This window comes from Rhineura floridana, chromosome 15 (genome assembly GCF_030035675.1).
Source record: "Rhineura floridana isolate rRhiFlo1 chromosome 15, rRhiFlo1.hap2, whole genome shotgun sequence".
Taxonomy (NCBI): Eukaryota; Metazoa; Chordata; class Lepidosauria; order Squamata; family Rhineuridae; genus Rhineura; species Rhineura floridana.
This window is the reverse complement of record NC_084494.1, coordinates 26,916,621-26,943,590: the sequence shown is the minus strand read 5'-3', so window position 1 is coordinate 26,943,590 and position 26,970 is coordinate 26,916,621. Positions and strand designations below refer to the sequence as shown.

The window sequence follows — 26,970 nt, the reverse complement described above, 5'->3', positions numbered from 1 at the left end:
ATTAAGACATTTTAAAAGTCCAGTGTCCTGCTAGGACTTCCCATGGATTATGAGCAGGAAGTTTGCACATCAAACCAACATACTACCAAAACACAAACAAACTCAGAGAATGCAGCTTCCCAACCAGAATGCTATACTGTAGATTCAGTGGATCCCCAGTAACTTCAGCTTTCATCCCTTATGAATATAAAAACAGATCTCAAAATGTATAGAAAGCTTTGCCTACAGACTTTGAAGCCAAAAGGAATATGGGTGGGACAGGCAAGCTATTTATGAGATTTGTTTACCTATCATTGTTTTCAATTCCGCCTACCAAACCCCAGACGGCAATCAGGTCCTAATGTCCGATGAACTCCACCATTCTTTCATAAATCCTTACACCACTGCATTAAAGGAAGTTACCCAGCATTCATCTCTTAATGTTTTGTATTTTTAGCACAGCTTTTAAAAATGGGGGGGGGAGGATCTGTTAAATAATGCCTGATTCTGAAAGCAGGCCCTAGGGAGAAGCTGTGGCCCTCCTTCAGTCTGAATTATTTTCAAAACCTTTTCTGCTGTTAGGAGTTCTTGAAATATGCAGCGATACTGTGCAGATCTCAATTGGTGCAAGCCTCATTGTTTCAGAGAAATTTTTAAAAAAGCAAAACTCCTACAGAGGCAAGTCACCACACCCTGCCAGGAGAAACAGTCCTAGGATTAAGCAGGAAACTGCCAAAAAGGCCTTCCCCAGGCACCACATTCCAAAAGCACCAGTAAGCTGGCACTGTATGCTCAGCTGAGCAACTCCTTAAAAGAGGAGCTGGTTCAGAGGCTGCTACATCTTTTTACAGTTAAGAGAGACAACATGAGAGAGCTCACCTCCCCCTACGCCCTCTGTGCCTGGCTGGGAACACAGATCTGCACAGAAGCAGGCTGTGCAGAGAAGGAACTTTTCTCTTTAGGGTTAGAATGGATTACAGGTGGGAGAATCTAATACAGCAGTAGTTCATGCAGGGACCACATGCCCCAGCGGTTTGCCTTGAGACGTTTGCTGAATTTGTTTAGCCAAAGTCTCAAGGTAAAAATATTCCCTGCACAAGTCTCCATTCATCCACAATGATGCTTTCTTTCTCAAAAGGGAAAGAAATTGTCATCCACACGATTCATCCACAATGAAAATGGCCACCTGTAACATCTGTGCAGCAGCCACACGGCTCCTCAGCTTCTCATTGCTGTCTGCGCAGAGAAGTGAGGCAAGCCGTAACATTGCATTGGTGGCAGCAGAGCCGGCAGCGGAGCCAGTGACCGCACCTCCCTTCCTGGGGTGGTTGCAGTGGGGCCATGGTGAACACCTGAAAGAGCTCGCAGCATCTCCCCAGTAATGCGGCGGTGGTGGCAGTCTCCAGGCCCGGCAGCCATTTCATCTCATCCAGGACCCGTTTGTCTAGGACCTAGCACCCAGGCGGCGGTGGGGCGGGATGAGGAGTCAACCCGGGTGGTCGCGTTTGGGGGCTGGTCGGTGTCGATGCAGAAGACAACTGGAAAAGGCGGTGCACTGGGGCGACTGGAGTGTGACTGTGCATCCCACGCCCTGGATGGAAGAACCGAGACATCTCACCACGGAAGCCCAGGGAGCAGACAATTTTTGGACCCTGTTTTCCCCGATCATATTAGCACTGTCGATGGGTGCTAAATCCCCATCACCTGCCTGGTTTTATCAGAGCTCAGAGTACCAGTTGCAAATACATTCTTCCTTAGGCCCGTGCAAGGAATTCCAGTGTTTGAACCTTTTGCACTTGGGTCCCTTGTGGCTTACTCTGGCTTTTATACCGTGTTTATGTATATGGATATTGTTCATGTATTTTGCTTTGTAAATTAATTTGATATTTTTTTATTGTACCTTGCGTATTCTATTGTAAACCGCTTTGAGATCTTTCAGATAGTAAGCGGTCAATCAATCAAGGAAGTTACAGACTGAGAACATGGCACTGGATGAGTAGGGAAAGAAAAGTCCAGCCCACAGAATGTATCGAGTTTGCTGGTAATTTCCCTCTCAGCCTGCAAAACTCTGTTGTGCTGTTGTGTAGCAAACTGTGGCCCAGTCATTGTTCCTCACTGCCTTTCCTTTAGGAGAGCCTTTTTGGATTATAAGAAGCTTTCAGCTCAACAAGGCTCTGCAGAGGGAAAGGCAGCTAGAGATAATGAGTGGCCCAATCCTGGGCAAACAGGCAGAATAAGCCTCAATCTTTTGACAACGGAAAAGATGGAGGTGTGAAATGGGCACGACTTCAGCTGGGTGAGAGACAAAGAGGAGTGCAGAGAAAGGGTTGTCTCGGGATTTCTCTCAACGGGTTTGGACTCTGGTGCTTGCCATTTGCCCTGAGGCTTCAGGATGGGCCAGGTTAAACAGCAGTTAGTTGGGTAGCTCAAGCATCAGCACTTAAGATCACAGGGAAACTTCCTCGCTTGTTTATACAGCCCAAAACAACACGCAATTAGCCCTCATGTGCTAACTCAACCAATGGCAATTTTTGCCTACCTTAACCTTTTCCCAGTTTAATAAGTCCAAGGAAGCGATACTGAGTGAGGGAGCAGGAAGTTGAACACAAAAACTTGCTTGGCACACTTGTTGCAGCAGTGTACTAATGATGCTGAAGCAACAAGTACTGCTTGCATTCTGTGATCATAAAATCCAGGGATAGCCAACATGGTGCCCTCCAGATGTTCTTGGGACTACAACTCCCATCAGCACCAGCCAGAATGGCCAAAGGTCATGGATGAGGGGAGTTTTAGTCCAGCAACATCGGCAGGGCACCACATTAGCTAACCTGGTATATAAACAGCTTCTCTGCTCCCTTGCAGGAATTAGATATGGGGGTTTCTCCAGGCATGGAGCCTCATCCTTGCTTATAGGATTCAGAGCCCCATAAATGAACTAGGGTTTATTCTGCATCAGCTAGCCAGGGAAGTTTTCCATAGCAAACCGATATTTGTGCAAACACCAGGCACACCAATAATGGCAATTCAAGAGTTGATGGGGGTTACCTCACCTCCTACATGCTGAACCAGTTGATCCACATAGAAACAACAGGGATACGAGGAGCAAGAAGAGTTTAACAACTGCTTTCAGTTTTACAGAACCACACACAAGGTAAGAACTGTGCCCCAAGAAATGAGCTGCTTTCATCTAAACAATACAGTCCCCAAGGTATGCTTGAAAATTGTAAGATCAAAAAGTGCTGAAGGGATCAAAAGTGTTAAAGAGTCTGAATGTATTGCTCACCCAACACATGTTATCCCAAGGATTTTTGGCAGGGATCTGCCTATGATTTTTCTACTATTTCAAAAGGTAACACATTCTGACTAAGAATGCCACAGAAAACAAGCAGCATAATTACTTACTGCAGTTTGGTATTTGCATAGTTGGTTAAAGCTATCAGCAAATGTTGTTAGTCACAATCCAATAAGATCTGCATAACAGGTGGAGCCTTTTAGCTCCAATTATGCCTAATGAAATCTTCTGCATTAGATAAAAGTTCACACCCCCACCTTTCAGTCTAGTAGTTTACACTTCTCTCTATAGCCAACGGTATGGACGGCAGAGGTGTATCTTCCCCACAAGTCACCTCTTTCACAGATGGTCAGTCTCTATACAATAAATCTAGCAACATTGGCCAGCAATAGATTCATGTCTCATATACAAATGCAAGAGTATGAGGTGGCAGATTAACACTCCAGATTGTAGACAGAGGAGTATTTTGAATGCCCCTTTATATAGAAAGTTCCCTCCAAGTAGAAAATTGGCACATGAGAGAAAAAGTTTGAAGCCCACCCCCAATATGCTAGTTTTCTCCTTGCAGAGAATGTTTTACATAAGGGGGGGCATTCAAAATATTAGTCCCACACCTGTAGTTTGATATGATGCAGTCTGATATACCACCTCATCCTCATGCCTATCTCCTTATTCCAATGCACGCACAGACTAGGAACCAAGACAATTGAAGGGCATGCACAGGCACAGCCAGATCATTGCATTTAACACCCAAGAAGATGGGTACTGAAGTTACAACTGTCTATTCTCTCTCTGCCTCACACAATTTTTTGAAAATGATCTCCCTTTTCCTCACTGAGAGTGAAACTGTGAGCAAGCATTCCATCAGACAAGTTAAAATTCTGTACAGTAGGGCCCCGCTTATATGGCGGGTTAGGGACCAGGCCCCCACCGTAAAGCAGAACCCATTGACTTTAATGGGTCACGTCACGCGAAAATGCCACAAAATGCCGCAAAACGGCAAAATTGGCTTTAAAATGGGGAATTTCCCGATTGAAAGCTGGGGGCCCTACTGTACAGAGGCCAGAGCAAGATGCAACTATTTGGTGGACCATAGCTATGTCCTGAGCCACCATTTCTGCTCAAGTGCACAAAGCCTGCAAGTCAGCAGCATAAAAGCATATTCCACAGACTGGTTGTTTCCCTCATCTGAACATCAGTCCAAGCTGCACAAGGTTTTTAGATTGGACCTTCAGTGCTTCCTGTCAGAACTGCAATTAAATGCTTAGAAAGTGCTGTGAGGATGGAAAGTGGATTGCAAGGATATAATTAAGATGCATTTTTAACTGCTAGTTATGGTGCTGCTGAAGAGCAAATAAGCAGGCTTCACACTTCAATCTAATCTGCCCACTGGTAAGAAGAGAACTATGCAGAGTTTAAGCAGCGCAAAAAAGCACAGGTTATCCAAAAGTTTCCCTCCTCCTGCACAACATGAATCAGGCCTTATTTGTAGCATGGGAGAAAATGTCCTGTTATCACACTGTGATTTACATGGTTTTGCAGGGAGGCAAGGGCGAGAACATCATGTAATGCCTCTGATCTGGCAGCCAGCACTTGTTTTGAAACATGTTATCACAGGCTGTAGGTTTTTGCCATGGACTTTTGACCTACCAGAACAGTAAATACTGTTTGTTCCTATTTTGCCTCTCCTCTCAAGTCCTGGCTGATGTGAGGACTCTTAAAAATATTTAAAATGAAACAGTACTCACCAGAGTTTAACAAGGTTTGAATTTGTGATGCACAACCCGGGCAAGATGGTGAAACGAATACAAAGGGTTGCCGCTTTTGGTCCCGATTTACAATAACTAGGGCTGCAATATTTAATCCTATGCATGTTTACTGGGAAATAAGTCCCAGGTCTCATTCACATGCACTACTAAGCCAAAAAGTCTTAGCAAGAAAGAGCTAGCATGCAGGTCCCCAGAGTGAAAATTACAGCTACTTAACTTAGCAAAACAGAGCAACTGGGCATCCACAACAAATAACATGGCCAGTTTGCTCCACCCCCTGCCCTGCTGCTGCCGCTGTACCCAGAACTAAGCAAGTGGTTTGTTTTATTCTCAGCAAATTAAGAGCTATATTCACTAATAGACAACAACAACAAAAACCCTTGTGAAAGGCATCTATAGCCCACAGATATTTCTATCAAACTTTGAAAAGCAGGGAAATTGGGCGACTATAGTGAATGCACCAGGGGAGCAGGAGACCTGACCTCCTCTTTGAGATATTTTACTGCCCCACAAATTGTAAAAATGCAAACACAGTTTGGGTTGGTCTTTCACAGTCCAATCCACTTCCTGTGTAGCTTGGAAGAATTTGGTAACATGTGCCTCTGAGGTGAAACTGACCATAGGAGAGGAGGAGGGAGGGCAGGGGTAGGGGAGATAGACAGGAGAGGGAGGGGAAGATGAGGTTTGATCATTTGCATGCTTATTGAGTTCAGCTGGATTTACTCCCCTGCAATCATGCTTAGGATGGGTGAAACTGATGACGGAGGAGAAGGGGAGGGAAGGGGAGGAGGGAGGAGATGGGAAGGGGAGAGGGAAGGGGCAAGACGGAGGGGAGGGCAGGTTTGATTATCTGAATGCTTTTTGAGTTCAGTGGGATTTACTCCTGTACAATCATGCTTAGGATAGGTGAAACTGACCTAGAGGAGGGACAGGGAGGGGGGAGGGGGGAAGGGGGGAGGGGGGAAGGGGGGAGGGGGGAGGGGAGAGAAGGGGGGAAAGGGAGGAAAGTGGAGGGGAGAAGCAGGGAAGGAGATTGTGAACAATATCATTGTTTTTCAGGGTTTCCCCCACCTATTTGTTCTACAGCAGGCACATGTAGTCTCCCACCCAAATTTAAACCAAAGCTGTCCCTGGCCACATCCACACCAGATCTTTAGTCCACTTTAAACACTCATGGCTTTCCCCAAAGAATCCTGGGAAGTGTAGCTTGTGAAGGGTGCTGAGAGTTTCCAGGAGAACCCCTATTCCCCTCACACAGCTACAATCCCCCGAAGAAGAGCTGACTGTTAAACCACTCTGGCCACTGGTGCTGTCAGGAGAATAGGAGTCTCCTAACAACTGTTAGCACCCTTCACAAACTACACTTCCCAGGATTATTTGGGGGAAGCCATGATAGAAGTGGAATAAATGTCTGGTGTGGGTGTGGCCACCTGATTAATCAAGCCAAAGAGCTGTCAGGCTGGCTTTTAGAACACTGACAGTTGGTTCTTACTGAGCATGCCCAACGTTATAATAGACTTCAATAATAAATTTCTTGAATTAATTAAAAATCGGCCAGGCATTTTTTTAACTTTTAAACTGCATTAGATGAAGGTCAGAGTATGGGGCAAGGTCAGTAATAGGATTACAGGTACTCTGTGAACATGGCTGATTTTTAATTAACAAATTATGAGGCCAGTGACTGAAAAAAGTCCAACAGGGGTCTGGATTTTTTTCTCTTGTTTTACACTTTGAACTCTCAATTCTCTCTGAGTGTTTTGTGTATTGGCATGAAAATTTAAGAGGGTTATTAAGCAAGCACTTCTGAGTTCAGGACTATAAGTTTTGTAAGGTTTTGTTTTGAAATAAGCTAGGAAGCAGCAGAATGGCATGGGAGGCATTTTCAATTTAACATTGCAGAATGCAAAAAATCCATGCTAGCTGTATAAACCAAGATTCATTTTCAGCTTACTGCTCATGGTTTGTTTGGGGGAGACACACCATGAGCACATAATGCTAAGCCAAACCATGGCATAAGCTCTAGATAGCACAGCAGACAGGAGGACAGGGGGAAGAACAAAGCAACCATTATTTTTGTTCTGGGTACCCACACACTTTTTCTCTCTCGCTAAACCACAGTCTGGCTTAGTGTTATGCCTGAAACAAATCCCATTGTGGCCAGTGGGGCTCACTCTCCACTGTGTTTTGCATGGCAGCCTTAACTGAGTCATATTAATTTTAAAAGGTTTGATTAACCCAAAAGGTGCCTGATTAATTGGAAGGCATTTTAATGCAAATGCTCAAAAAAATGGAAGGCATTACCTTCTGTGCAACACAGCCTTTCCCAACCAGTGTGCCTCCAGATGTTGTTGGACTACAACTCCCATCAGCCTCAGCCAGCATTGCCAATGGTCAGGAAAGATGGGAATTGTGGTCCAACAACATCTGGAGGCACACTGGTTGGGAAAGGCTGCAACAGAGAATGAAATGCCTCAAAGATGGTATTTGCTACAACAGACATGTACAACATCAAGTATGCTTCTTTTTCCTTAAGTACTATTGTTTTCCCCTCTTCCATTCAATCACCATTCAACTGGCACTAGCACAGGGACAGGGAAACCTGGGGCTCCCCAGATGCCACAGGACTCCAACTCCCATCAGCCCCAGTCAGCAAGTGAAATGCTCAGGGATGTTGCAAGTTGGAAGTCCAGAAGCATTTGGAGGTCCACAGGTTCCCTGTCCCTGGCACAGTGTCTGCCAATTGTGCAATACCTGTCAACATCCTCAGAAAAGCAGTAACGACAGGGTTGTTGAGATTTGGAAACACGAAAACTAGATTCAATAGCCCTTAGCAATCCTAAAAGATTATTTTGTAGGAGTCCCAAAACATTTCACTTGCTGGTTGCAGGAGCGAAATTATTGTTAAAAAAAACCCTAGAAGTAATCGGTATAGAATCAACAACTCAAAATATACATGGAGTTAAGGCAGGCAGAACATAAAAAGAGCACACTACTTAAGTACTCCAGGGTCAGCACTGGCTTCTAACAGATAAGTACAACTGAAGGTACTGGTTTTGACCTTCAAAAAATCCAAAGCAGTTTTTGCCCTAAACATCTCCGCATTATCCCTGTTGATTACAAACAGCTTTCTGACCCTCTCCAATTCCAGATCAACTACCTTTTCACCCTGACCACAGCTGACTAAAATAATTAAAAGCTCCACAGCAAGTTAGAGACGAATATTTTTTGCTGCTGTCTGCAGAGTTTGTGGTTTAGATCCACCAGCCCAGACAAGAAATTTTTCCCTGAAGCCTGTAATTTGTCAGGCAGCTGTAAGACCCAAGCATACCCCTACACACTCTACTTCAACGTTCTCCTCCACAGAAGGTCCTAATACAGACAAGAATGGAAATACTACCACAACATTGCTCAACTCGTATTTAGAAGCTCAGTAGCATAAGCACATCCTTTGCCTGTATGGTCCCACATTTGATTATTGGCACCTCCATTTAATCTCAAGTAAGTGGGCCTGGAAAGATTTCTGCTTGACACCCTGAAAGCTATTATCATTTAGAGTTAACAAGACTCTACTATCTGGGCTACTAGCATTAGCACACAATTTTTAACATGGTTTTAACATGAAAGACTGGGAATTCATGCACTGAGCATGCATGACAAAACGGATCTCTGTCCAGTACCAACTTTCTAGTTTTGTCCAACAGAACTCGACAAGATTATCCTCCCTGCAAATTCAGCTTCTGTAGCCTGAGGCTTAGATCAACAATTCCTTTTCCTTCCTAAAGGCTTTTAGGATTATACTTTCTTGCAGAAATGAAATGCTCTGAACACTAAGGTTACATGTTAAACTAGAGTTGGAGTTCCTAACCAGAAAACCCAGCTAATATTGATAATTGCATTCTAACACACATTAATTTATGGTTCTCTGACAGAGAAACTGGGACACTGGGAGGTGATGGAAAACTGGTCACACCCAGCTGTTCTTTGCTGTGAAAGAAAGGAATCTATGAGGAATTCTGGCACTTCGCCTTTCTTCCTCCTTGCGCCACAGTTAAGGCGCAGGTTTCAAAAAGCCCCTAAACACAGGAGAAACTAATAACAGAAAGCCTGGGGAAAGAATACTTAGCACTGGGACAGTAGTTTGGAGTGTTCAAAGCACTTTGCATGATGTTATCCAGTAATCATTACAACAGTCCTGTGAAGTTTTTATTTCATTTTAATGAAATACCCTTCTAAGGCTTTATGCACAACTCAGGGCAACTAACCATTAGACAAGGAAGGAAAAACACCAGGCCAAATGCTGCCCTCCAGGCCTCTCTATCCAACCCTTAGGACTCTGTTTCTAGTTTTAGCCAAGGATGCCAAGTGCTTTAGGACAGTCTCACAGATAAGCCCAAGAAGTTACGAGACCACAAAAATGTTTACACTCACCTGCCAGCATATCTGTGCTCATAATTTGTGGCTTATAAAGAAGCATCAACCTTTGTATAGCTTCCGTATTTGGTAACCTTGAGAGAGCAATAGGAGCAATGGCTATTTATAAAGCTGGTTTGCCACTGACATCCCATACTTACTATTGGTGATGGTGATGCGTCGGCCCTGGTAGAAGTCCCCAAGGGTCACTGCATTGCCTTGTTTGGTAGCCACAACCCGCACCGTCCTGGAATTGTCCTGGCACTCCACGTATGGGTTGTAACCAGGGTTGTTCTGCTGCAGCTGATTAGTAATCTGGCTTTCCTGGCTGCTGGGATTAAAGGCATCTGCCAGGCGGCTCCGGCAGTAAGACTTGTACTTCCATAAGACAATAGGTGGCTGGGTGGACGAAGTCTGGTAGTTGCACTGGAGAGTGACAGGTTGAAACAGGATGACCACATTGAAGGGGTTCTGCACTGTGACTTGCATCGCAGAAGCAGGATCTGGGAATGGGAGAAGACAGACAGGTCAAAGTCATAGCAAGCAGAAAAGCTACGCTTGAATGCCACAACTCTCCCTCCCAGAATGCTCCTCCACCACAGTCAGTCATTATGACCATTTCACCAGAATCCAAAGTTGCCAATCCTGGCCTATCCTCTCAGCAAACATCCCTCATGCTTGTTAACAGCTTTGTTTCAGGAGCATGCAGTTAGCCCTACCATCTAGATAAGCCAGTTTGGCTTCTCTACTTCCTCTTTCAAGAGAGAGAGAGAAAAATTCAAGAATCAAAAGTGGAATGTCCAAACAGACAGCCACAGTGTCTCCAAGCTCCGTGAAAACATTGCATTTATTTTCCTTCACTAAATGCTGACCATTTGAACCTGTCAACAATGATGGACAAGGCAAGAAATATCCCAGGCCTGGCCTCCTAGGAATTTGAAATATCTTTCTAGACATGCAGTGAGCTGGAGAACTTTGCTGTCACAAATGCAGAAACAAGTTTATTAAGCAAAGAGTTCATCACTACTTCAACAGGCAGCGAGATAGCAGCCTGAAGGCCTGCCAGCAGGGTGGATGAAAAAACACATTCCAACAGGCAAGAGTACCATTTTGCATTAACTTCATTCATACTCTTAACCCATTTCTGACTGGCTGCCAGAAGAGAGAGCCAGAGATTTGTTATCAGCATGAACCTTTCAAATAAAAAAAAGAGGCAGGACTCTGGAATGAAATTACAGAAATAGGAATCCCATGAGCCTTCGTTTCCAGTCTGTCTGCAGCAAATCTTTCCCAAGAGGATCTCTTTCGTTGCCCCCCCCTCCCGGCTTTGAGAGCAGCAGCAGCCTCTCTAGCTATATATTAGACCGGAAATTGCCAGTTGCCCACTCTCTCTAAACCAGGGGTGGGGAACCTGTGGCCCATAGGCCTAAATTTGGCCAGACACAGATCCCAGTTAGGCCTGAGAGGTCATTTCCCACAAGCCACACCCACCTGCCCCACACATAACGTCAGGAGCATTTTGTCATCTCCCAAGGAAGTGCTCTGAATCCAACCTGTTTCATCTGCAAAGGGAAAATGTTCCATTTTTAAATGGAGCATTTTTCCCTCTGCAGAGACTTTAAAGGAGCTCCTTGTAATCACCAATCAGCTGACTGATGATCACAGCAAGCCTCTTTGAAGATGGCTCCCAGCACCAATCAGCTTATTAGCACTAAAAGTGCATCTTCAAAGGAGGTTATTCTTACTGCTCATCAGTAGTTACAGAGGCCTCCTTTGAATGTTGGGTGTCAATAACCCAACATCATTATGATGCCACATGATTAACAGGGGCATGGTCTGTGAGGGGTGGGGGATTTAGAAATCTGGCATCATAAAATGGTTTTCCAACCTGCAAAGAACAAATGCTAGCACAGAAGCTGCTATTCCTACCCTCCACAGTAATCCAACAAACATGCCCTACTCATTATTCAAGCCTTGTAAATAATTCTACATGGAATTTACTAATCCACAAATTTAGCTTTGCAGCATATTAATAAGAGACAGCTTTTTCAATTTAGCAGAGCATTCCTATCTGGTCAGCTGGAGATTTCGTCCTAATAGCAAGAGTTGCTATTTACAATCCTGCATGAACATACCTTCATTTTCTTTCTATCAAGCCAGTCAGCTTTCTAGCACTGAAAGTGATGGGCCACAGCTACTCCTTAACCTAATCACATTTGACAGCACCAATTGTTTCCAAATCATGCAGCAATCACTGTTCAGAATCAACACTGAAATGCAGCCACATTAAAGCAAGTGGGAAAATCCAGGACTTCAAAGGCACTCCAAGTATCTCACCCTTCTACATATGCATTCAAGCTGGCATACATAAAAATGTCATACAATGGCTGTGTTCAGACTTCATGATAACCAATTAACCATAGTTTAAGGTTGCATCTGGACTCTAAACTATGCATTATCTTAACTATGGTTTGTTGAAAGAAGGCAGTTGGTTTTTGTAAAGTACAGTTAGAAGCTGGCTTATTTTAAACAAACCACTACTAAAATAACTGGATTCTGTTGGGTTTAGCAGCATGTCAATCTGCAATTAATTAAAAACAGAAGCAAAAACTTCTGAACTCCTTCTAGGCTTGTTCCTGTCACCATAAACTAGGGATTGCCAGCCTTTATGGGCTCTCTGGTTGCGTGTCTCCACCCTTTCACAGTTCAGTTCCCTCACTCATTCCTACTCCCAACAGACAAAGAGAAAAAGCACACACACCACTACACACTTTGCTTTTCCATGGGGTCTTGATAAAAGGTGGATCCAGTAGAATTAAGATGGATCCTCCTAAATGTGCGTAATGTTACATGGGTGGCCAAAAAACACTATCAATTAAAGCTTACAGCGGTAGATGGCAAAGTTTTTTGTTTTTTTTAAAAAATCACAGACCTGGTGCTTGCCAGCACCAAAGAACATTGATTCAAGACACAGATCCTCATGATTTTTACACAGATGTGTTCTGTTATTTGCTGGTCATCCCATGTTTGATGGTAGTTTGAAGGGATCCCTTATGAAAATTATGAGGATCCATAAGAATATGTGCTTTGGATTAATGTGTTGGTAACATGGTGTAGCTCCAGAAAGCACCAGATCTGTGATTTTTATGATTTAGTTAATGGAGACAACTGTAGTATGATGGAGGGCAGGGGGGAGACTCATAAAAACATTACACAATTTCAAGAGGATCCATTTAACTGATTCCAACTTGTATATGTATGTGTACCCTTCTTTCTAACTCATTCTGAATTCTCTCTCTCCAATCTCCTTCTCTAGCACTCACATTTCTTTCTCTCTACTCCTGTGACACCCTGCTTTCTGTCCCAAGCTGTTTTATATTCCTCCTCCTAATTTCCCATATGGCTCTCCTTTCACCACTACCCTCTCAGCTGCCTGCTTTCCATTTAGCTGTGATTCGAGCCTTGAGAGCTGAAGAGGAAGTAGAAAAGAGCATTTTAACACCCAACAGATAACATCATATACATACCCAAAGCAACTTCGCAAAATACCAACAAATACCAAAAGCCAGCAATATTCACAAAAAAACTGGGAGTGTAAAATAGTTTTTAGATACTGCTTAAAGGGTCCTCCATGGCGCAGAGTGGTAAGCGGTGGTAACGCAGCCGAAAGCTCTGCTCACAGCCGGAGTTCGATTCCAACGGAAGGAGGAAGTCAAATCTCCGGTAAAAGGGGTCAAGGTCCACTCAGCCTTCCATGTTCGATTCCAACGGAAGGAGGAAGTCAAATCTCCGGTAAAAGGGGTCGAGGTCCACTCAGCCTTCCATCCATCCGTGGTCGGTAAAATGAGTACCCGGCATATGCTGGGAGGTAAAGAAAGGCCGGGGAAGGAACTGGCAATCCCACCCATATATATGGTCTGCCTAGTAAACGTCGCAAGATGTCACCCTAAGAGTCGGAAACGACTCGCACTACATGTGCGGGGACATCCTTTTTTTTTTTTTAAGGATGAGAACAATGATACTAATCACACCTATGTGGGGAGGGCATTCCAGAGATGGGGTGCTACCACTGAAAAAGGCCCCATCTTCAGTTGCCACCTGCCTAACATCTGAAGGCAGGCCACCTATATAAGAGAACAGAGTCGTTTTATTTTGATGTTTGCTGCTCTGTGCACTGCTTGCTATGGAAAAGAAGTTTTGCTAAAAATAAAAAACTCACTTCTATCTTTTACACTTGCCACTGCCAGGTAAGGAGTTTCATTCTCACCGAAACAAAGCAAGGCCCAATTCACTGCTTGCATCAACACTCTTCCACAATTCCTTTTATTTGCTCCTGCGGTTTCATTCCAGCCTGAGGGGGGTGAGTTGGTACTGAGATCAGTTTCCTCCTACGAAGGACAGGGAGTTTCGGCAGACATGTGTGTCACGGCTGCCACAGCAGCCAAGATCAGACATCACGCTTCCGGGAAGAAGAGAGTATTACACTCCCCACAGTTGGGCACACCTACTGCCCAAGCTTTGAGTAGACTTACAAGACAGCACTGCAGAGGGCTCAAGCAATGCATCACTTGCTATGGAAGAACCACCCTTCTCCAGAGATCATGAAACTAGGATTGCAGAAAAGGGTTAAAGTTTGAGCGTAAACAATGATCAGTCCCTCTGTGGACCCAATGTTTACTTTGGAGAAAAGCAGTTACGTTCAAAGCACACACCCTGCCATGCAGTCTATCAAGAGGCAACCTGACCAATATTAAGAAAGGGGATACGAAAGCAGACCTAAATTAAGCCACCAATGGAATTTTGCCCTTGGGTTTCAACTGCACACCCTAATCCTTTCTAAAGCAAATGCTTTTGACTCTTTAATGACTGGTGAGCTGTTGCAGGGGTTGCCAACATGATAGCGTACAGATGTTGTTGGGCTACAACTCCCAACATCGCTGACCACTCCAGCTGATGGAAACCATACTCCAGCAACATCTGGAGGGCACCACTGACTACCCCATGTTAAGGTATATGTTTCCAGCAACCAACTACAGTAGACTATTAAACAATGTCAAGGTACCAGTGGGGTCCACATGGATTCTCATATGTTGGCCTTGGATGCTGAACATTATTGCCTTTCCTTCTATCCTTGAGAACACACAAGGTTCTCCTATACGTAGATAGAATCACCACACTCGTTTGCCAGCTTTGGTCTCTTTTGGACAGAAAAGACTTGGCCATAGTGCTCCATGCTCTGGTAACTTCCAGACTGGATTATTGCAATGCGCTCTACATGGGGCTTCCCTTGAAGATGACTCAGAAACTTCAACAGGTCCAAAATGCAGCAGCCAGATTACTCGCTGGGGTTCCCTTTACAACTCATATAATCCCTGTTTTAAAACAGCTGCATTGGTTGCCAGTTCTACACATAGATGGAGTCACCAGGTTCGAATCCCCCAATACATGAGGCAATGAGACAGCCATAGTAACTCCTAAGCATCCCACCTCCTCTCCATGGACCCTACCATTCACCTCCTCTCTCATTTGCTGCATTTGTCTTTATAGCAGGCAAGAGCACTATTAGCAGCAGGCAACAGGTCTATGGGCAGAAAGAGTCTGCAACTGCCTTTTCTCCCAATGCACTGGGAAATTCAAAAGTCGCAAGACACATCTTTGAGCTGTGACCAGGCAACCCCATATGCAAAGCAGAGGGGAGAGAGCCCACAAGTTGAGAGAGGAACGTGGGAAGAGAGCCAACAAGTTACACTGATTTACTTTTAAAAATGTTTATTGTATTGGATTGTTGATTGTATTTTAGTATTGTTATTCATTGTATTTTTATGCTATTTTATGTTCACCGCCCAGAGAGCTATTGCTAGTCGGGCGGTATATAAATTTAATAAATAAATAAATAAAATAAACAAGACAAGCTTGATCTTCAACCGAAGAAGATGGCCCAACAGAAAAGGCGGCTCATAACTTCTACATTCCAGAGGTGGTCAGCCATGAGATACGGAAGCCAATTACGGAAAACTGCAGCTGCTTGGCCTGTGGGGAAGGGCCATAGCTCAGTGGCAGAGTACCTGCCCTGCACCTGGAAGGTCCCAAGTTCAATTCCCAGCATCTCCAGGTAGGGCCAGGAATGTTCTCTGCCTAAAATCTGGAGAGCTGCTGCCAGTCAATGCAGACAATGCCGAACTAGACAGACCAACGGGTCTGACTCAGTATGAGGCAGCTTCCTATGTTTCTTCCATTGCACTAGAAACTGGGAGGGGGTAGAGAGAGAGAGATGGCTAGACAGGCATGGCCAACCTAAATGGAAAGCAGAGATTTCTAGTTAGCATGCAGGGCCCTCATGGTGTGGCACTGCACAGCCAATCTCCAACTCAGAGAGTATTGTTGAACAAAACAAATGAGGAAAAACACACCATGTGAACCAAAGCAGGCCCAGGCCTCCCTTAACGAGTATTGGAAACTTAAGAGGTAGGCCAAGAGAAGAAACAGCCCAGAAAAAGAACGGAGGACAGAATGAGAGCAAAAGAGCAAGGCCACAGCCAGATTGTTGTGGCTATGTTGGTGTTGTGGTGGCAAACAGCAGCTCCCAAGGGCTAGAAGACACCCCAGGAAAGAGAAACCACTGTACAAATGTTTAGCTAAAGACACCCTCGAGAGTCCTGTCAACTCTTGCCTTATTTCCCAAGTTGCCAACTTCTGACAGGGCTCCTGTGCCTCTAGACAACTATAGAACAGGAAAAAGAACAGGTGCCAATTTCCCTAGATAGTTAGATCAGAAAAAGGCTGCACCCTTTGAATTTCTGCCCGCCATTACGCTGCTGAAAGCCACATAAGCCATGCTTTTTGGGGGGGGGGGAAGGAGGAGAATAGAAGCCATGCCCTTTCCTCACCAGGGAACCATACTTCGGAACAGGTGGATGCCCCAAGACCTTCCAGGCAAAATACATCTCCCATGATGCCAGACAGACCCTTCTGAATTTCCCAAACAAAAGATCAGCACGAAGGAGCTGGAAAGGCGCTCGACTGTACAGCTACTCCTTCAACCAATCAGCTCTCGAGCTTCCCCCCCCCTTCCCTGTCCCCTAAAACAAGACACTCCCGAGAAGTTTCCCCCTCGGAGGAGGGTGGAGGAGCAAGAAGGAAGGTGGTCTGTCGCCCGCTCTGTAAGAAAAACTCGTTTTTCGTTATTGTTTTTACCTGAGATCCAGGCGCTACCCAAGAACCATAGCAAGGGCAGCACGGCCGGCCGAAGAGCCGGCCGAGTCTCCATTTCCACCCCCTTCTCGCAGACTTAAAGAGCCGGTGGTCCGCAAGCAAAGAGGAGGCGGGTGAGGCAAGTACCCTGCCGATTCCTTCACTTCAGTCTACTCCCTTCGTGGGCTCTTCTACTGCCCTTCACGAGCAGACGGACACCCGCTCAAAGTTGCTTCTATCACGTCCGGCGCCGAGCTCCGCTCTGGACTCCGTGCGCTTCAGGTGCAGCTCTTGCTGCTGGTGCCTCGCCCAATCAACGGAAACTACCAAGTCACCTCGAAGGAGGGGGGAGACACACAACTGCTGAGGCGTACTTTCATCATAGGAAGACTTTCTTTGGTGCGCAAACCCTTCTGTTTTTCCGCTCTCAAATTCTCCTTTACAATGAGACAGATGCAAAGGAGACGAGTAAATCTCACCTGTGTGTGTCCCCCCTTTATGGAGGTGGTTTAGTCTCCAGGGCACTTGCGAATGTATTGAGAACGAGCCGACCAACTTGGGGAAAGGGAGGGTGAGGGTCAAGATACGCATGGCTGAGTCCGCCTTTCCTCCCCTTTCATATGGAAGTGAGCTTGCCCAGGTACTGCCTAGGAAAGCAGAGGCATTCAGAGCAGATTTGAAAACTGCAAGAAAAGTGTCGGGAAAGGACGGCTGGTCCGAGAGGGCGCGAGATTGGTCAACAGCTGACTTTGAACAGGGGTCATAGTCTGAACCGAGCAAAAGCTGAAATAACTTAATTCTGCCCACTAGGTTTATGGGAGATATTGCACTAGCCTGTTGTTACTGTCTTTTTAAACATTTATTTATTTATTACATTTTTATCCTGCCTTTCCTTCAAAGAGCTCAAACTGGCATAATAATAATAATAATTTAATTTGTGGGTCGCCTATCTGGCCAATGGCCACTCTAGGCGACGTACAATTTAACAACAATACATTACATCATAATAAAATACATCATAAAATACAATATAACAATAAAACAGTTCCAGTACAGAGTAGTAGGCTATTGGTCGTAAAAATTTAACCCTCCCCGTAAGTCCCAAAGGCCTGTCTGAAGAGCCAGGTCTTCAAAGCTTGGCGGAATACATTCAGGGAAGGGGCATGTCAAAGGTCATACGGGAGGGAGTTCCAGAGAGTGGGGGCCGCCACTGAAAATGCCCTCTCTCTTGTCCCCGCCAACCTAGCTGTTTTAGTTGGCGGGATTGAGAGAAGGTCCTGTGTGGCTGATCTTGTTGGGCGGCATGGTTGGTGGCGCTGGAGGTGCTCCATCAGATAAACTGGGCCGAGACCGTATAGGGATTTAAAGGTTAATACCAACACCTTGAATTGGGCCCGGAAAATAACTGGGAGCCAGTGTAGGTCGAACAACACTGTGTTCCCGGCGGCGACAGTTTGTAAGTAGTCGAGCCGCAGCATTTTGTATAGGTTGTAATTTCTGGACCGTTTTCAAGGGTAACCCCACGTACAGCGCATTACAGTAATCCAACCGAGAGGTGACCAGGGCATGTACCACCAGTGGGAGCTGATGAGCAGGAAGGTAGGGCTGCAGTCTACGAATGAGGTGTAATTGATACCAAGCTGCCCGGCTCACTGCCGAAATCTGAGCCTCCATGGACAGCTTGGAATCAAGAACAACCCCAAGGCTGCGGACCTGGTCATTCAGGGGCAATTTCATCCCGTCGAACACCAGGTCAACATCTCCCAGCCTTCCCTTGTCTCCCACGAGTAGCACCTCAGTCTTATCAGGATTCAACTTCAGCCTGTTCCTTCCCATCCATCCACTCACGGATTCCAGGCACTTGGACATGGTCTCCACAGCAGACTCTGGTGAAGATTTAAACGAGAGATAGAGCTGAGTGTCATCCGCATATTGATGACACTGCAGCCCAAATCTCCTGATGATTGTCCCCAGCGGCTTCATATAGATATTAAATAGCATGGGAGAGAGGATAGAGCCCTGTGGCACACCACAATTGAGAGGCCAAGGGTCTGAAACCTCCTCCCCCAATGCTACCTGTTGATGCCTGTCGGAAAGAAAGGAATGGAACCACCATAGTACAGTGCCTCCTATTCCCGATTCATGCTTCTCCCCATTTTATCCTCACAACAACTCTGTGAGGTAGATTAGGTTGGAAGAACTTTTTCTGCCAGCCTGGTGGGGTGCAGGAGTTTCTAAACGGTGGCCCACGGACCACCAGTGGTCTACACAAGCTTTATTCAGGTGGTCTGCTGTGTGTCTGTGAAGAACACTTACCATTTGAATTGTCATACAATGTAAGAAATAGAAATACAATTAAAAATCATACACCATGTAGCACAGTGCGATACAATTGATACAGCAGGCAGAAAAAAATCATTAAGTGGTCACCCAAAATGCTCAGCCATTTTCAAGTAATCAATGGGGGGGAAAGAGTTTTGGAACCACTGGTGTAGTGGACTTGGGAGAGCAGGGTTCAAATCCCCAGTCACCCACTGGGTGACCTTGGGCCAGTCACCATCTTTATTTATTTATTTATTTCGTTTCATTTCTAGACCGCCCATAGCCAGTAGCTCTCCTATCCTGTGTTTAAGGCAAGAGGGGGGAACCTATTTCAGCCCAAGGGTTACATTTCCTCGTGGGTAACCCTTTGGGGCTGTGTGCCAGCTGGTGGTCAAGACCAGAGATAAAAAGTGGGTAGAGCAACAGGTGTGATTGTTAGCCTTGTACAACAGGCTACAATTTAGGGTGCCTTCAGACAACCTGTTTATTCAGCAGTCATCTGGGTTTTCTTGCACAAAGTTTATGCAGTGGTCAGACTATGTTCAATCTTTATTGAGCATTCATGCTAAACAGTTTGTAGGGAGGTTCTACAACAATGAGCATTTATCCTGCATTCATCCTGATTTGCGTATGGGGTGCTTACACATCTTCCCATTAATTGTTCATCCATCCCTCACTTTTCAATACATTCCCCTGTCACTTTCCAAACTAAAAAAAGTCATTTTTTTAAGTGAATTTACTGTTTTAGGGCAGCATAATGCTTTAATCCACCTTAATTGTGCAAACCTAAAGTTCCAGCATTTTGTTTGAATCCCTTCTAGAAAATAGTAACAGTCTAGAAGCATGCCTAGCCATGCAAAAGTCATAGGTTGCCAACCAATGGCCATCATGCCCAGGACCACCTCAAACCCAGAGCTGGCCCTGAGTTCAGGAACTTTGCTGGGAACAATGTGAGAATCCCCTGGGAACTGGATTAGACCCTTTAGACCTCCAGTGGAGTTTTAAATATTTGTTAGTTAAATAGCAATGCTGTAGCCATCTTACAGTATCAACATACTTTTCTTTTGACCCTTCTTAGTTTTGAGCAGTTTAGAAAATAGCACTGTGTGTGTGAGTGAGTGAGAAGCAAGGAAGCAGTGTGGTTTAGTGGTTACACTATCTCACTAGGACATGGAAAACTAGGATTTGAATCCCCTCTCATCCATTATGTTTATTGGGTGACCTTTGGTAAATTACAATCTCTCAGCCTAATCAACCTTGCAGGGTTGTTGTAGGATACACTATGTGAGGGAAGAACCGTGTACGCTGCCCTGAGACTTGGAGAAAGGGGATAAAAATGTAGTAATTTTTTGTTTTTATTTTTTTTGTAAAAGTTAAGAAGTGTTTAAAAGTCTTCCTCTGTTGAAGTTTAGATTGTAGACTTTTAGACTGTAAAAAGAGAGACAGGAGACCTCTCTTTTTGCTTCTATTATTGTATGAAGTGCTACGAGCACTATCTTTTAATCAACAACTCCCCTTCCTGGAACTCATTGCTGTAACTCATTGCTGTAACCTGTCATATGTACTGTCTGAAAGGTAGGACAGAAATGCTGAAAGGGAACAAGCAAAATTAGTATTTTTTTTTACAGCACCATCAATGTATGAGGCACTTTCCAATATAAGCAAGCAAAAAAAGAATATGGTGAAAGATCCTACTTGCTGCTTGCCAGAAATAACTTCTATTATTGTTGTTTTAAATTTTGCCTCTCTTCAGGGACAGGATAAAAGGAGAAAGGAAAGGGAAGAAAAACATAAACAGAAAGATAAAAGCCAGAGCAAGATGTTTTCCGGTACACAGAGAAAACGGCACAGGAATCATTCCTACAATCTTGTGATTTCAGAGTTTTATGTTGGCACTGATCTGGAGTTTGGGAAACTGCTATAAGTAAGTTTGAAAATTCAGTTGTAATTGGAATGAGTGATCTATATTTTCTCAGCATTACAAGATGGGGATCTCTCTCTGCAGTAGGTTTTTGTGAGAGACTGCAGAGGAGGGATATAGTAAAATGCATGGCAAGGATGCCCACTGAAAACAGAGGAAGCCATCTGATGGTCCATTGGGAATAATGGGAGCTATGTGGCACATCACATGCCTGCGCAGAAACATTCACAGGTAGCGTGACGCTTAGCAAAATGTTATATAGTAAGAAATCATTTAGATAATACAATTCATTCAACTGCAGATCATACAATTGTAAAACCCCACTGTTTTCTGATCCTTTTGCTTTATAGAAATTGTAATTTTTGCTTAATTCTTCAAAGGCTGCACTCTCTCTTTCCCTGGCATTTCTTACTAGAGATGTGAAGGCCGGGGGGGGGGATAGAAAAATTAAGGGAGAAGCTGGGGTTTTGTCCCCCTCCGCCCATTTTCAAATTTTCTGGGTTTTTTCCACACCTTCACATCTCTGTTTTTCTCTCATACACACATGTACCATTTAAGTGGCAAACACATAGCCACCTGCAGTAAGGCCATCTCCTTACATGTAGTCAAAATACCATAGCGGATTGTTGATAATGCAAATACAGCATTCAAATAGCATCCTTTGCTTCCATGTCTCCATTCACTTCTCTCTCTCTTCCCTCTTCTCCCCTTTATGTTGTTTTTATTTGTTCTGTTATTTTTCCCCTATCTGTGTTTTTCTTAACACTTTCTATTTTTGTTTTTTCAGTCTAACCAGTGTATTTTTAGCAAGGGAAAGAAGTCGGAACTATACATCTATACTCTTAATTCCTTCATAAAGCATCATTCTGCATTTGTCTGCAACATCCTTACTATAGTTTTCTGTGGTTACATATATTGGCCTGTGTAAGATAATTGCTCCATCATTTCCCCATATCAGTAATTTATTATTAAGAATTTTTATTATCTATAACAATAAATGAAATGGGCTGTGGGAGGGATGAACCATGCACTGAGCTCCTTGGCGAAAGAACAGTATAATAATTTCATTTATGTAAAAAATGTTTATCCTGCTCTTCAGCCAATAAAGGGTCCCAGATCAGAAATATGACAAAAGTAAGCATGTAATAATGATGACACAACCCATCCCACCCTCACCCAGCAACAGTTGGAGGCTAGGATGGATCTTCAGACAATCAAAGACACACTGAACATCAACAGTAGACTACCCCCCCCCATTATAACATAATCTTCTTGCCCAGCTCAACTATGATGTCACAGTGAGGTTGGCTAGAATTTTCCTTTCTGGTTGCCTTTGTATGTCAGTGCCCAGCTGGCCATGTCCTGTTGGGCATCTACTGTGGCTCTGCTCCTGGGTCTGACCTTGGTCATCACTGAAGGTAACCTGTATGAGGGCCACTCCCTGGAACCATCATGTATTCCAGGCCACCCTTGCACACTAGCCTTTATCTCTGACAACCCAGTGGTCCTGCGCTGTCCCCATGCTTTCTTTAGAGTCTTTGTCACTTGGCAATACCTCGATCCAGCTTGGGCGGATGAGCAGCCTGTCACCTTTTTGCACTCAGGGGCCCCCATCTGGCCCTTGCTCAGCCATGCCAAGTTGCGGAGGTTACGGTTCAAATCCCAGCTAGTCGCTGGCAACCTGTATATCCCAAGCCCCAGTGCAGAGGACTCTGGGTTGTATACCTGCCATGCAGGCGATGCCACAATCGCCTACTATCAAGTGGATTTCCAGGATGCTGGGCACATCCATGTCTCACATGCTGGTCTGGGGGAGACTACTCTGGGTAATACCACCGCTGAGCTAGAAAATGGAGCACAGGCTGAGCTGTTCACCTCCTGGAGTCCTTGGCAGTCTTGCGATCGCTGTGGCAATTCTGGAGAAAGGAAGCGGGTGGGCTTTTGTTATGCCCAGGTGACCCGGAAGGACCAGCATGCGGAAAAGCCACTGCCCTGCGGAATGCTCAGGAACAAGCACCCAATGTTGCCGCAATGGGGACCAGAGCTGAGAGTGGAGACCTGCCAGGTGCCCTGCGATGCATCATTCCTGCTTGCCCAGGATGAGTCCAACACGGTTCCACTTCTCGTCTTTACCACCTACCATCCTCAGCTGAAGGCCGTTGCCCGTCTGCGTTGCCCAACCTCTTCCATATACAGGTACAGACCTCAAGCTCACTCAGTGGTAAAACACATACTCTGCGAGCTGAGGGTCCTTGTTCAGTCTCTGGCAGCTCCAGTTAAAAGGATCAGGTCGAGGACAGCATTCTTCTCTGTCTGAGACCCTGGAAAGCCACTGCCAGTCAGAGAATACTATACTGGACTAGATGGACCAATAGTGTGCCTTGGTGTAGGGCAGCTTGATTATGTCCACATATGTCTACCCCAGCCCTGCGGCACACCACTGAACCCGTCTAGGGGGCTATCAAGCCTCTATTAAAAGGTGTGAGTCAGGAAAGCATACTTTATCTTTGACAATTCTGCAGGAAAGGCTATATTAGCAGGTACACCTTTTATTCACCTTATTTATTTAGCAAGATGTCATATGCTCCATCATCATCATCATATATAGGCTGTATCCAGTGCTGTCTGTGGGGAGTTCCACTCATGCAACAGGACTTCCTCTCCCCACGCACCCTCAAAATCTGCTCCAGAGGGTCTTCCAATCATCTGCAGCAGCTTTTGAGGGTGCACAGGGGGCTTCAGGGTAGACGAGGGGGAAGTTCTGGTACACAAGCACTAGTAGAACAGCAGCGTTGGATACAATCCAGCTCCATTTCAGTTGGTCTACTCTGAATGAACTTAGTTTGATACAAGCTGAAGCTTATGGCATTTTGTAATATTTGTAGGGCCAGTTCTATCATGAATCACACTGAGCCACTTGTCTCAGGCGGCAGATATGGAGGGGCAGCACAACCAATGCCCCTTGCAGTCTGCCTAGTTGAGCTGCTTGAGTCTTCACCGCACTGCCGGAATAAGCACATCACTGCCACGCCGGCAGCTGCCTGGCTGGACACTCCACAGCCAGACCAGGATCCTGCCAGCCAGGCCATAGAGAGCAGCTGGTGTCTCACTTTCAATACCAGCTGAAGTGCAGCAGCTACCCCACTTCAGATGGAAGAGAAGGCCAGCGGTGGTGGCTGCTCAGTAAGGCACTGTATGGCTGCCAGAATCTGGTCAGGCTAGCCAGCAGCTCCCCAAGTTGGGCAGCAGCCACTCATTGACTGAGACCAGGTCACATGACCTAACCCCCCCCCGCACTGCCACATCTTGCTTGGACAGACATAGCAAGACACTGCTAAAGCTCACAAAGCATAGTGCAAGACTCATGATACTTTGCCACAGGCTTGGCAAAGTTCTGTACAGGTTTACTCAAAAGTAAGTCCCACTAAGTTCAATCAGACTTACTCCCAAGTAAAATGTGCATAAAATTTCAATCTTTAGCTGAGTACATGCCATACATTTAAAACAAAAAACCCAGGGGACTGTAGTTTACCCCTCACAGAGTTACAATTCCCAGTAGAATCATAGGGTCATAGAACAGCAGAGTTGGAAGGGGCCTATAGGGCCATCAAGTCCAACCCCCTGCTCAGTGAAGGAATCCAAGTTAAAGCATACAGTGCCCTTAACAAACTAAGGTTCCCAGGATTGGGGGAGGGGTCATGTGCTTTAAATGTATGGTGTGGTATCCATATTTACTTTGTTCCGCTTCTTCTTTCACCCTCCTTGCCATGAGCCTCCCTGTCTTCAGGTCTCCCTCAACACAAGGACATTACCACATGAATGAAGAGAGATGCAGCCCCTATAAGTGTTGTCACAGCACTTTCATTCAAGCATTTAGGTTCCACCTGTGTGTGTTCTTGCGCTGAAACAAAAAAAGGTTGTTAATGATTACCAAGCGACATGACTTTCACCTCTGCTACTTAAGGGCTAGGTTTTTTAAAAAAAAAAGTTTCAGCAGCAGCAGGTTGAGTCAATCACTTTGGTGGAGCAGGAAACAGTCACAGTTAAAGGAAGACGTGATCTTGCAATAAAGAGATGGACAACTGTGCCACAAGACTAAAGCAAAAGTCATTTTCACTGCCTTAACACTAGCCTGCTATGTTTGGTGGGACGGAAGTCCAATTATCCATGGAACTAACATTAATTGTTATTTGCCTATTGCTTATGGCATCCTGACAAATATTTGAGAAAACTGTTCCTGCACGTCATCTTAATATGTTGTATCCAATGTTAGACATACTCTGGGTAGGCCCACTGAAAATAATGAACATGGCTAACTTAAGTTCTTTCATTTCAGTAGGACTTTGTGGGATAAGCCAGGAGAAGCACACTTAGCAGTTCTGTGCATTCTTGAGATCTGGCTGACAACCACTAGGAGCTGTGTTTTAGTTCTTGGAATTCCCTCCCTATTGATACTAGGCAGGCGTCAAAAGTACAAGGTTTTCAACACTTGCTTGAAACTTTTGTTTTCTTTTCTTTTGTTGTAACATTCTCTGTACGGCAGAGATGGGGAATTATGAGCCTTCTTATTTTGTGATACTACAGCTTCCATCAGCCTCAGTCAAAATGAGTGGGAGTTAGAGCCCAGCAACATCTGGAAGGCCAAAGGTTCCCTATACCTGTTGAAAACAAAGAAAGCTGTGCTTTTTGTTTTGGAACTCTTGGGTTGTATCTAGTGGCTGCCTGACTCAGAGTAGACCCATTGAAAATAATGGACATGACTTACTTAGGTTCATTAATTTATTTAAGCCATTGTTTATGTTCCCCTTGGGAACTGTAGATAACGAAAAGGGCATTCAGCAGGTGTGGGAAAACTTTGGCCCTCCTGATGTTGCTGAACTACAACTCCTGTCAGTCCCAGCTAGAATGGCCAACGGCTAGAGAAGATGATAGGTGTAGCTCAACAACATCTGGAGGGTTAAAGGTTCCCCAAACCTGATACTGAGAGTTGTTAGTAGAGCCCTAACAGAGATACAGTTCCCAGTAGCCTTAACGAACTACAGTTCCCAGGATTCTTTGGGGGAAACCATGTGCTTTAAATGCTATTGGCCATTCTAGTTCAGCAACATCTGGAGGGCCAAAGGTTCCCCACACCTGGTGCTGAGAGGTGTTAGCATCCTTGATTGAATTAATGTCATAAATTAATTGGCTTATGCATGTGCAATCAATTGGTTAAGATTGCTTTAATTGGGCGACAGCCTTTGCCTGCAAAATGCTGGAAGAGTTAAATGTTGGAAGAGTCTGCCTGTCTGGATCCCTCACCCACTAAGAGCTACATTTCTTTTCCACCTCTTTTTTTTCAGCCCTGTTTACTGGCAAGAAGGCCCCACAACGCTGACCCGCCTCAAACTTCTCCAGACGAATAGTTCCCAGAGCCTGGATAAGGCCACTGGTGGTGGGATCCTTCGTCTCTCTTACCAGAATGAGTCGCACAGTGCTTTCTACCAGTGTTATGTTAATGGGCATCTGGTGGGGAAGTTTTTTGTTGCCTCTCCCAATACTATGTCATCTGCTGGGGAGCGGGCCCACACCTACTCTGTCATCGAGGCGCTGATAGTGGGGCTCTCCATGTTCCTTGTTTTCTTGATGTTCCTCAGCATCATCCAGTCCTGCAGGCGGAAACCAGGAACCACCATGGTCTAAACAGGATGCACATAGCCACATGGACACTCCAGAAAAGGGGGCATGGATTGGTGACAAATAAAAGATATTGACTGGCAGTATATTGAGTTAATCTGGGCCTTGGAGCTGCCTGTAAGGAGGGGAAGGTCTTAAAATCAGTGCTGCCACTATATGGAGTAAACTACACATGACATTAATCACATTTTTTAAAAACGCATGGTTAATGCTACCAATTTTGAAGGAAAAGCAGCAGTGCAGGATCCTGCTCTGATGTTACAGTCTGTGTATACACCATATATGTAGAAGCACATCACCTCCCGCAAAGAATCCTGGGAAGGGTAGTTTACCTTTCACAGAGCAACAATTCTCATCACCTTAACAAACGAAGTTCCCAGGATTCTTTGGAAGAAGTCATGTGCTTCAAA

At 45.0% G+C, this 26,970-nt stretch overlaps 2 protein-coding genes across 5 annotated transcripts in view; one reads left to right on the top strand and one right to left on the bottom strand.

The window, feature by feature from the left end:
• LSR (lipolysis stimulated lipoprotein receptor) overlaps positions 1–17,241 on the bottom strand; it is a 29,074-nt gene extending 11,833 nt beyond the window's left edge. The window contains exons 1-2 of one of the 3 annotated variants that reach the window (XM_061597145.1): positions 16,645–17,241; positions 9,612–9,953 (exon numbers count right to left, since the gene is read on the bottom strand). In XM_061597145.1, coding sequence (XP_061453129.1) covers positions 9,612–9,953; positions 16,645–16,717 — 415 coding nt within the window. In that variant the 5' untranslated portion in view covers positions 16,718–17,241. The remainder of the gene's footprint in view (positions 1–9,611; positions 9,954–16,644) is intronic. The other 2 variants (XM_061597143.1, XM_061597144.1) reach the window with 2 other exon arrangements.
• Positions 16,578–26,732, top strand: FAM187B (family with sequence similarity 187 member B). 2 transcript variants are annotated; one of them, XR_009759170.1, is made up of 3 exons: positions 16,578–17,040; positions 20,717–20,887; positions 26,227–26,312. XR_009759170.1 is itself a non-coding variant. In XM_061597146.1 (2 exons), the coding sequence occupies exons 1-2, from the start codon at positions 22,242–22,244 to the stop codon at positions 26,564–26,566; spliced, it is 1,179 nt and encodes a 392-aa protein (XP_061453130.1). In that variant the 5' UTR covers positions 22,235–22,241; the 3' UTR covers positions 26,567–26,732. The 2 variants fall into 2 exon arrangements, 1 of the variants encoding a protein (XP_061453130.1); XM_061597146.1 differs by lacking the exons at positions 16,578–17,040; positions 20,717–20,887 and adding an exon at positions 22,235–23,080 and having other exon boundaries at positions 26,227–26,732.
• The last annotated feature ends 238 nt before the right edge of the window (positions 26,733–26,970 follow it).